The following is an 11585-nucleotide window of genomic DNA, read 5'->3' on the forward strand; positions in this document are numbered from 1 at the left end:
GCGTGGGCAGGGAACCGGGACGTTAACGAGTGACGGAGCTGAAACGTCAGGAACCGCTGGGAAACAGAAGCGGAAGCGGCGCCCGTGGTGGATTCTGCCCTTTTTCTGTTTGTTTTTCCTTTTGTCACGGTCCCTCTGGGGCAGGTGGAACTTTCACTTCTCCTTTCACAGGAACAGAAGCCGCTGGCGCTTTGATCCGCCCCCATCATCGCTTGTGTTATCACTTTATTGGCTTTGGTGATTTGTTCCTGTTTTCATCCAGAGCAACTTGTCGGGAGACCAAATATTTACAGAGTTATGTAAACAGAACTGGTTTATGTGCTGTTAATTTGCTTTTTTGCTGATTTTATTTTGCCTTTCTATTGAAAAAGAGAGAATAACGACAGAAAAACTTTCATCTTATGGGTTCATACTTTTGTTTCAACCAGTGAAGAATCCGAAAGTCCAACCAAGCTGGGAGTTGGTGTGACGATGTGGGATCATGCCATCCTGTGTTAACCTTCCCAGGCCTGCCCAGAGGGAGTGAAATTTGTGACGATTTGGGTAACTTTTAGAAAAGCATTAGCGAGTGAAGGGAAGGATTTTAGCAGGAGAAAACACCAAAGGGGGATGGAGGAAATCAGAAAAGCCTCTCAGCAGCCCTCGAGCCCCGTAACCGTTTTTGGGAACACTCGCAGTCGTGCTGAGCACGTCCGGGGCACCGCTGGGTTTCCTGCCAGTGTCCCAGGGAAATGAAAATCCTGAATTTCCCAGGGAATTACAGCGCTGGTGTTCCTGAGCCGTGGGCGCAGCTCCCTGCAAAAAAGAGATGGATGGGATGGGATGGGATGGGATGGGATGGGATGGGATGGGGCAGTTACCCACAGACATGAAAAACAGGGCGGGAGAAGCATCAGCTAGCTTTGAAGAGGAATTAATTGTATTTATAAGCTCAACAAGAGTCAAGGCACAGCTTTTGTTTTGTGCCAAAATTAAACCTCAGCCGAGATCTGTGGCCCCTGCGGAGCGCAGGCCTGAAGTGAAACCAGCACCTCTTAGAGGAAAAGGTTTTCTCAGGTCTGGCAGGAAAAGGTTTGTGCTCTGTGTTTTCTGTGAGAACTTTTGCGCATCAAAATGTACAAATTGCACCCGCATCCCCCAGGCAGAGCTGGGCAGCGGCTCAGCTGCCTGGGCCCCTGAGAGCCCCAAAAACCCACAGCCCTGAGCCCCGATATCCCAACCCCTCACACCCCCAAATTCCTCACACCCCAAACCCTCACAGCTCCCCAACCCCTCACACCTCCAAATTCCTCACACCCCAAACCCTCACACCCCAAACCCTCACAGCTCCCCAACCCCTCACACCCCCCCAAATTCCTCACACCCCTGAGCCCCGATACCCCAACCCCTCACACCCCAACCCCTCACACCCCCAAATTCCTCACACCCTTGAGCCCCTCACACCCCAACCCCTCACACCCCAACCCCTCACACCCCAACCCCTCACAGCTCCCCAAATTCCTCACACCCCCAAGCCCTCACACCTCCTGTGTTTAACCGTGTCTAGTATGTGCATTTCACGCGTATTTTAATATTTAAACATGTTTAATACATGTATTTAATGTGTATTTTAATATTTAACCGTGGTTAATACATGTATTTAACATGTATTTTAATATTTAACCGTGGTGAATACATGTATTTAATGTGTATTTGAATATTTAACCGTTTAGTCTCTGCATGTAACGTGTATTTAATATTTAACCATGTTTAATACATGTATTTAATGTGTATTTGAATATTTAACTGTGTTTAATACATGTATTTAATGAGTATTTTAATGCCTATATTTAACTGTGTTTAGTCCATGCATTTAATGTGTGTTTTAATATTTAACCATGTTTAATACATGTTTTAACGTGTATTTTAACATTTAACTGTGTTCAGTCCATACATTTAACGTGTATTTGAATATTTAACTGTGTTTAATACATGTATTTAATGAGTAATTTAATACCTATATTTAACTGTGTTTAGCATGTGCATTTAACATGTATTTTAATTTTAATCGTGTTTAGCATGTGCATTTAAAGTGTATTTTAATTTTAACTGTGTTTAGTCCGTGCACTTAATTTGTATTTTAATATTTAAGCATGTTTGGTCCGTGCATTTAACATATATTTTAATATGTAACCGTGTTCAGTCCGTGCGTTTGATGTGGGGTCCAAGGGGACAAGATGGATTTGGATGTGTCCTGACCTTCTCCTTCTCCTCGCCCTCCATGCCTCGCTGTGCTGGTGCCACTTTTCTGTAGGTTTAGGACACGCTGTCCAGTATGGATTCTAGATATTGGCAGTTCCTGCAAACATGGCACAGGCAGCTCTGGGTATAAAACGCAAACGCTGCCCCGGGTGCCACGCGGAATGCCAGGCCGAGCTGCTGGCAGAGCTCGGCAGGGCAGGGACAGAATGTTCCAGAGAAGGGAAATCACCAGCCTTGAGCAGCTGGGAAAAGGGACACGGGGCTCAGGAGAGCTCCTGGAACAGGACTGGCCATGGGTCTAGAACAGCTACTTATTCTATTTGAAACATATATCTGCATAGCTATAGATGGAGATAGAGATATAGATGTAGATATAGATGTATAGATATAGATGTAGATGTAGATGTAGATAGAGATATAGATGTAGATATAGATGTATAGATATAGATGTAGATGTAGATATAGATATATAGATATAGATAGATGTAGATATAGATGTATAGATATAGATATAGATATAGATGTAGATATAGATATATAGATGGTATAGATATAGATATAGATATATAGATATAGAAATATAGATATAGATTAGATATAGATATAGATATAGATATAGATATAGATATAGATATAGATACAGATACAGATGTAGATGTAGATGTAGATGTAGATGTAGATGTAGATGTAGATATCGATACAGATATAGATATAGATATAGATATAGATGATATAGATAAAGATAGATATAGATATAGATATAGATATAGATATAGATATAGATATAGATATAGATATAGATATAGATATAGATACAGATACAGATGTAGATGTAGATGTAGATGTAGATATAGATATAGATATAGATATAGATATAGATATAGATATAGATATAGATAGATAGATGGAACTTCCCATGGAAATGGGGAAATGTTCTCATATTTCCTCACATTTTATATATATATATATAATTATTATTTCACATAATTGTATTTTTGTATTTTTATATTGTTACCATTTTATTTTTATGGTTTTATATGTAAATATTTACACATTTAAATATTTCTACATTTATATATAAATATAAAACGTACCTATATATTCATATATTTATATTTAATATCACTTAACATAAGTGATATGAAAGATATTTATTTAACTATATATTTATATTAGAAATATAATTTATATATCTTATATATATATATTTATATAAATAAATATTTTTATAGTTTTATAGTTTTATATAGATGTATATATCTATAAATACGTTTATATATTTATATATAATTCTATTATATATATATATATAATTATATCATTTTATATTTTTATGTATTTATGCATTTTATATTTATATATGAATATATATTCCAGAACGTCCCACTGGAATCTGGAACTTGTCCCACTTTTGCCCTTTGAAAAGACTTTTCCTGGGCTTCTTTGGTGTTTTGGTTTGTTTTTGATTATGTTGGCTTTTATCACTGAGCCCATTATTTTAGGGGCTTTACAACCATTTATTTTATTTATTTATTTTTACTCATTTATCCTGGTGAACTTTTGCGTTTTTTTCAGGGGGATTGGGTTGGGTTTGGTTCTTTTTGCTTTTAAAATCCCTCACCCTACTTTTCGAGGTTTTTAAAGCCACTTTTCCTGGGTTTGGGGCTTTTAGAAGGATCTGTCCTGGGTCCTTTTGCTTTTAGAGCCACAAATCCATTTTTAGCTTTTCAAGCTATTTATCCTCTTTTTGAGGGGCTGTAAAATCCTAAAATCCTCTCGGGCCCTCACCCCTTCTGGAGGCCTTTGAGAACCCTCCCAGACTTTTTCATTTTTATTTTACTTACCTGGGTTTTTTTTTTGCTTTTAAAACCACTCCTCCCATTTCCAAAGCTTTTAAAGCCCCTTCAGCCACTTCACTTTTTGGTTTTTTAATTTCCTTTTAAAGCCTCTCATTTTGGGCTTTTTGGTCTTTCGAAACTGCTCCTACCCTTCATTCAGATTGTTGCTTTTAAATCAAATTATTCCATTTCTGGGGAGCTCTGGGGAGCGATTTTGCCTCGAGTTTGGCTTCAGCGATAATTTCTGAGCTTTAGGGGCCCTTTTTCCCCACTTTGGGCCCTTTTTTGAGCCTCCTCCAGTTCTGGGGCTTCCAATTCACTTCTAGCCCTTTGCTTTTTGGCTTTTAAAATGATTTATTCCTATTTTTGGGGGTGGATGTGTGTTAAACATTCCGTGGGGCTTTTAGACCACTTGGCCCTGCTGGGTGTTTTGGCTTTAAAAGCAGTTTTTCTTTCCTTTCTCTTTTTCTTTCTCCTCTCCTCTCTTTTCCCCAGTTTTGGGAGCCTTTTAAAAAGACGTCACCATTTTGGAGGCTTTGACATTTTTTTGGCTTTTAAAATTGCCTATCCTGAAGGTTTCTTTTGCTTTTAAAATAATTTTTTCCCCCTCTTCACTTTAAAAATCACTTTTCCCATTTTTGAGACTTTCAAAACTAATTATCCTTTTTTTGGGGGTTTGTTTTATAAATAATATATCCTAGGATTTTTTTTTTTAGCTTTAAAACCACTTATCTCGATTTTTGGGCTTTATTAAACCATTTACCTTTGCCCTTTTTTTTTTAAATAATTTGTCACTTTTTGTTCTTTTGGCTGCAAAGAAGGACTTATCCTCTGTTGGTTTTCCCCCCTCCATGATTTTAAAACCACTTACACCATTTTCTGAGGCTCTAAAACCTTTCTTCCCCCCTTTTCTGGCTTTAAAAATGACTTTTCCTAGAGGATTTTTTAATGGCTTCTCAAACCACTTGTTCTGTTTTATGGGACTTTAAAATCGACTTTTCCTGGGTTTTGGGGCTTTTCAAGGCACTCAGGCCATTTTTCGTGGTCTTTGAAAAACCTCTTATCTCACTTTTTTCTGCTTCAAACCCCACTTATCTTTTTTCTTTCTTTTTATTTTTTTTCCTTTTAAAACCACTCACCACAATTCTGGGGCTTTTAAAACCTCAACCCTTTTCCGGGGCCATTTTAAAATCACTTACCTTTTTTTTTCAGTTTAAAAATAACTTATCTTGGGACTTTTTTGGGCGATTTAAATCCCAGTTTTGGGGCTTTTACGACCACACACCAAATTTCCAGAGTTTTCTAAAATCACTTATCCCATTCTTTTTAAAATTGCTTATGCTGGGTTTTTTTTGGCCGTTCAAACCACCCATCCCTCCCCGAGGGGATTGAAAATATTGAAACAAATTTTGGGGCTTTTCAGAAGCTTTTCCTGGGGTGACATTTGCTTTTTAAAACCACTTTGGTGTTTTTTTTTTTTTGTTTGTTTTTTTTTTTTGTTTGTTTTTTTTTTTGTTTGTTTTTTTTTTTTTTGTTTGTTTTTTTTTTTTTTTCTTTTAAAATGATTTATCCCATTTTATTTTGCCTTTGAAGTCAGCCGCGGTGCTGCCGTGGGAACGGGCCGCGGCCGCGGAGTCTGGGGGTCCCGGAGCCCGTTCCGCGCGGAGTTTGGGGGTGGGCGCCCGGTTCCCGTGGCAACGGGAGGGCCGGGACGCGCTGCCATGGCAACGGGATGCGGGACGGAGGCTCCGAGGGGCATCTTCCGCCTGGATTTTGCGGAGCCGGGGGGCTCGGGGGTCCGGAGCGCCGCCGCCCCGCGCCCCCGGCCCGGGGACCGCGGCTCCCGAGGGATTTCCCGGCTCTTCTCCCGCCTCGGGCCCGGAACCCGATCGCCCCGAGCGGCCCCAGCGCGGGGGGGACAACGACCGGGCGGCCGCGGAGCCTCCGTGACCCCCCCCGGGTGATCATTAACCCGCGGGGGGCGGCGGTCGGGACCGGGGTCGGTGCCGGGGGTCGGTGCCGGGGGTCGGTACCGGGGGTCCCTCCCCCCGCCCCCGCGCGGGCGCGATGCGGCGGAGACAGCGAAGGTGCGGACGGGGCTGCGGGGGGGACAGCGGGGACCCCGGTGCCGCCGGTGGCCGTGACCCCGGGCGGCCGGGGGCGGGGAGGGGCGGGAGGGGGCAGCGCCCGGGGGGCGGGAGGGGTCAGTGCCCCGGCGGGGGTCAGTGCCCCGGCGCCGGGCACAGACCGGCAGCGCTGCTCGGACGGGGCGGCAGAGCCAGCGCAGGTGGGTGGGGGGCGTGGGGGGCTCCCCGGGGCGAGCGGGGGCGACTCGGGGTCCTGACACCGGGGGCTCCCCAGCGGGGGTTCAGCGCCGGGCCGGGGTTCAACAGCCGACCTGACAGAGGGGTTTGGGGGTGCTGAGGGGCTCCGGGCTGGGCGGGAGGTTTTTGGGGGCCACCCAGTTTTCGGGGCTTACCCCACGGTGTCCCCAGTTCCCCGGGGGACACCGATGGTCCCTCCGGTTTCACTGGGGGCCCCCCCATGTTCCACCTGGTTCTTCTGGGCCCTCTGTTCCCTCCTTGGTGGTTCCTGGGGGTCCTGCCTCGGTCCCCCCGGTTTTGCCGGGGCTGGCCCCAGCTTTGCCGGGATGGTGGCACTGCTGGAGCGGGGGGTGCTCAGCCGTGCCCCGTCCCCTCTCCGGTGCTGAGCCCCGTCCCCACGGCCCCCAGGATGCGGCTGCTGGGGCTGCCCTGGGCGCTGGCGCTGCTGGCCGCCGCCGCCGCCTCCGGCCCCTCCGCGGAGCCCCCGGACCCCGCGTCCATCTTCGCCGACCTGTCCCCGGCGGAGCTGCGCGCCGTGCGGACCTTCCTGATGGAGCGGCCGGAGCTGGGGCTGTCGCCGAGCCGGGGGGGGCCGCTGGCCAAGAACTCGCTGTTCCTGGCCGAGCTGCTGCCGCCCGAGAAGCGCTCGGCGCTGCGCTTCCTGGAGCGCGGCGGGGCGCGGCCGCCGCGCGAGGCGCGCGTCGTGCTCTTCTTCGGGGCGCAGGCGGAGCCCAACGTCACCGAGCTGGCCGTGGGGCCCCTGCCGCGGCCCCGCGCCTACCGGCCGCTGCCCCTGGCGGCCGGCCGGGCCGTGCCGTTCTGGGCGCGGCCGATGACGCGGCGGGAGTACGAGCTGCTGCACGAGGCGCTGGCGGCCGCCGTGGCGCCGCTGGAGCCGCTGCTGCGCGAGGCCACCGGCTTCGGCTTCCAGAACTGCTCCGAGCGCTGCCTCACCTTCTCCGACGTCGCCCCGCGCGGGCTGGGCCCCGGCGAGCGCCGCAGCTGGCTGGTGATCCAGCGCTTCGTGGAGGGCTTCTTCCTGCACCCCGCGGGGCTGGAGGTGCTGCTGGACCACCGGGACCCCGACCCGCGGCGCTGGGCCGTGCTGCGCCTCTGGTACAACGGGCGCTACTTCGGCAGCGTGCGGGAGCTGGCCGAGAGCCACGCGCGGGGCGCGCTGCCCCTGGCCCGCCTGCCCGAGCCCCCCGCCCGCCGCCTCTTCTCCAGCTACGAGCCCCGCGGGCGCTTCCCCGGCGGGACCCGCACCGAGGCGCACGGCGCCAAGGTGTGCGAGCCGCAGGGCCGGCGCTACCGCCTGCGCGGCAACCGCCTGGAGTACGGCGGCTGGAGCCTGGCGTTCCGGCTGCGCTCGTCCGCCGGCCTGCAGCTCTTCGACGTGCGCTTCGGCGGCGAGCGCGTGGCCTACGAGCTGAGCGTGCAGGAGGCCATCGCCTTCTACGGCGGCCACTCGCCGGCCGCCATGCAGACCAAGTACATGGACGCCGGCTGGGCCATGGGCGCCTCCAGCTACGAGCTGGCGCGCGGCGTGGACTGCCCCGAGACCGCCGCCTTCCTGGACGCCCACCACCTCCTGGACGCCGACGGCCCCGTGCGCTTCCCCCGCGCCCTCTGCGTCTTCGAGCTGCCCACGGGCGTTCCCCTGCGCCGCCACTTCGACAGCGACTTCCAGGGCGGCTTCCACTTCTACGCGGGGCTGGAGGGACGGGCGCTGGTGCTCAGGACCACCTCCACCGTCTACAACTACGACTACATCTGGGACTTCCTGCTCTACCCCAACGGCGTCCTGGAGGCCAAGGTCCACGCCACCGGCTACATCCACGCCACCTTCTACACGCCGGAGGGCCGGCGCTACGGCAGCCGCGTGCACAGCCACCTCCTGGGCAACATCCACACCCACCTGGTGCACTACAAGGTGGACCTGGATGTGGCAGGTGAAGGGCCCTGACGGCTCCCGACGCCCCCTGGCCGTGGGGAGGGTGCCGGGAGAGGGGCTGGACCCACGGGGGGTTCCAGGGGCTCAGGTGCCTTGTTTCTGGAAGGGTGGCATCACCTGGGCACCACCCGCACCCTCAGACGATGATCCCCTCCGTGCTGGCATCTCTGCAGGGTCACGTCCCTCCATGGCAGTGGGATCTCCCGGCCCTGGTGATGTCTGGGCCTCGGGCCCTCTATGGCATCTCTGCAGGGCCCCAGTCCCCCATGGGTGATGGCATCTGCCTGGGGTCCCAGCCCCTCATGGTGGCGTCTCTGGAGTCCCAGCCGCCCACGGGTGATATTTCCCAGCCCACATCCATGGCAAGGTCTCCTGGTGTCTCTGCCCCTTGTGGTGGTGGTGGCATCTCCAAGGTGTCGCAGCCTGCTGTGCCGGCATCTCCTCAAAGGGCCTCCTCTCCATGCTGGTGTACCGAACTGGACCCCAGCCCACCACGATGGCTCGATTGTGGGGTCACAGTCTTCCTTGGGCTGGCACCTCAGCCCGCCGCGTTGGCATCTCCACGAGGTCCCAGTCCCCATCCGTGGTGACACCCCCGCGGTGTCCCACCCCTCCAGGGCGGCACCTCGGCGGTGTCCCAGCCCCGCACCCCGGGGAGCTGCACCGCCGTGGCCCCTGCACCGACACCCGGTCCCCGCAGGCTCCGGGAACAGCTTCGAGACGATGGACATCCGCTTCGAGAACATCTCCAACCCCTGGAGCGCGGGGGCGCGCGTGGTGCAGCCGCGGCTGCACCGGGAGCCGCGGCGCCGGGAGCGCGAGGCCGCGCTGCCGCTGGGCCGGCCCGCGCCGCGGTACCTGCTCTTCTCCAACCCGCGCCGGCGGAACCGCTGGGGCCACCGCCGCACCTTCCGCCTGCAGCTCAGCTCCCACGCCGGGCCCGTGCTGCCCCGCGGCTGGCGCGAGGAGCGCGGCGTCACCTGGGCCAGGTGGGCACCGCGGGGTTCCGCGGCGTGGGCACGGTGGCACCTGTGGGGCACGGCGTCCTTGCCCCGCTCACGCCTTCCTGGGACGGCGTGTCTCCCCGCTGGCACCTCTCCATCCCTGGGAGCCGGGGAGCTTCCAGAGCTGGGAATGGCCCTGGAGCCGGGAGGCCCCTGGGAGCTGGAGCAGCCCGTGGGAGGTTGGGACACCCCGGGGCCCAGGGGGCTGGCGGAGCTGGGAACCCCTGGAAGCTGAAGAGTTTCCAGGAGCTGTGAAACACCCTGGGAGATGAGGGAGCCCTGGAAATGGGGATTCTCCCAAGATCTGGGCATCCTCCAGGCTTGGGAAATCCCTCGGGAGCTGGGGAATTCCCCTGGACTTGTGGAACCCCTCAGGAGCTGAGGAGCGCACAAAGCTGGGGACCCCCACGCCCCTCACCAGTCCTGTGCCCCCCTGGCGTGACTGGGCCGTGGGTGGCACAGTCGGGGGACCGGGCGGGGGTGGGACAGGAGCTCCCCGCCCCCAGGCTGACCCCAGCCCTCCCTTGTCGCAGGTACCACCTGGCCGTGACACGGCGCCACGAGAACGAGCCGAGCAGCAGCAGCATCTACAGCCAGAACAACCCCTGGGACCCCCCGGTCACCTTCGAGAGCTTCATCCGTGACAACGAGACCATCGAGGACCAGGTGACACCGGGGGGACGCCGGGCACACGGGGCTGGGGGTTTCATCCCCAGAGCGGGGCCATCTCTGGGGCTCCCCAGCTCCAGAGGGTCGCCCCAGCTCCAGGGGGGTCCACGGTGCCACTGACGCCGTGGTGTTCCCCCCAGGACCTGGTGGCCTGGGTGACCGTGGGCTTCCTGCACGTGCCCCACGCCGAGGACATCCCCAACACGGCCACCCCCGGCAACGCCGTCGGCTTCTTCCTGCGCCCCTTCAACTTCTTCGACGAGGACCCGTCGGTGGCGTCGCGAGCGCCGGTCATCGTGCGGCCCCTGGACCCACCGGCCTGCTCCCGCCTGCAGATCCGGCGCTGGACCCCGGCCAGCCCCGGGCCCTGCGTGCACCCCGAGCCCTTCTCCTACAACGGCACCTACCGCCCGCTGTGAGCGGCACGGGACCCCGAGCCGGGGACCCCGAGCCGGGGACACCGAGCCGGGGACACCGAGCCGGGGACCCCGAGCCGGGGACACCGAGCCGGGGACCCCGAGCCGGGGACACCGAGCCGGGGACACCGAGCCGGGGCTGGGCTGGGGACACCGAGCCGGGGACCCCGAGCCAGGGACACCGAGCCGGGGACACCGAGCCGGGGCTGAGCCGGGGACACCGAGCCGGGGACCCCGAGCCAGGGACACCGAGCTGGGGACACCGAGCTGGGGACACCGAGCCGGGGACACCGAGCCGGGGACCCCGAGCCGGGGACACCGAGCTGGGGACACCGAGCCGGGGACACCGAGCTGGGGACACCGAGCTGGGGACACCGAGCCGGGGACCCCAAGCCGGGGCTGGGCCGGGGACCCCAAGCCGGGGACACCGAGCCGGGGACACCGAGCCGGGGCTGGGCCGGGGACACCGAGCCGGGGACCCCGAGCCGGGGACACCGAGCCGGGGACCCCGAGCCGGGGACACCGAGCTGGGGACACCGAGCCGGGGACACCGAGCCTGGGACACCGAGCCAGGGACACCGAGCCGGGGACCCCAAGCCAGGGACACCGAGCCGGGGACCCCGAGCCGGGGCTGGGCCGGGGACACCGAGCCAGGGACACCGAGCCGGGGACACCGAGCCGGGGACACCGAGCCGGGGATTCCGACCCTGGGCTGGGCCAGGCTCGTGCGACAGAGCCAGCGGCGCCATCACCTCCCCGGCCCAGCACCGCGGGGACACTGCTGCCATGCCACACCGTGTCACACGCTGCCATGTCACACCATGTCACACGCTGCCACGTCACACACACCGTGTCACACGCTGCCACGTGCCAGGCCCAGCACAGGCAGTGTCACCTCCTGAGCCCAGCGCCACGGGGACACTGCTGCCAGCGGGTGTGGGACACATCACACCATGTCACACGCTGCCACGTCACACACACCGTGTCACACGCTGCCACGTGCCAGGCCCAGCACAGGCAGTGTCACCTCCTCTGACTCTGGCACCAGTGCCATGTGAGACCCTGGTGACACCGCGGTGTGGGATGTGTCACACCTGTCAGGCTCAGTAAAGGCGATGCCAACCCTTCCACCAGCACGT

At 55.9% G+C, this 11585-nt stretch overlaps 1 protein-coding gene across 1 annotated transcript; it reads left to right on the forward strand.

Moving 5' to 3' along the window:
* The first annotated feature begins 6812 nt into the window (after nucleotides 1-6812).
* On the forward strand, nucleotides 6813-10580 carry AOC1 (amine oxidase copper containing 1). The gene is made up of 4 exons (XM_021539019.3): nucleotides 6813-8355; nucleotides 9058-9346; nucleotides 9895-10027; nucleotides 10171-10580. Exons 1-4 carry the CDS (start codon nucleotides 6813-6815, stop codon nucleotides 10447-10449), a joined length of 2244 nt encoding a protein of 747 aa, XP_021394694.2. The 3' UTR covers nucleotides 10450-10580.
* Nucleotides 10581-11585: the final 1005 nt, after the last annotated feature.

This window comes from Lonchura striata, chromosome 1, assembly GCF_046129695.1.
Source record: "Lonchura striata isolate bLonStr1 chromosome 1, bLonStr1.mat, whole genome shotgun sequence".
NCBI classification, from domain to species: domain Eukaryota; kingdom Metazoa; phylum Chordata; class Aves; order Passeriformes; family Estrildidae; genus Lonchura; species Lonchura striata.

Coding starts and splice junctions, on each gene's coding strand:
- AOC1 (XM_021539019.3), top strand. CDS start 6,813: ATGCGGCTGCTGGGGCTGCCCTGGGCGCTGGCGCTGCTGGCCGCCGCC. Junction 8,356..9,057: donor GGTGGACCTGGATGTGGCAG/GTGAAGGGCCCT, acceptor CGGTCCCCGCAG/GCTCCGGGAACAGCTTCGAG. Junction 9,347..9,894: donor CGCGGCGTCACCTGGGCCAG/GTGGGCACCGCG, acceptor CCCTTGTCGCAG/GTACCACCTGGCCGTGACAC.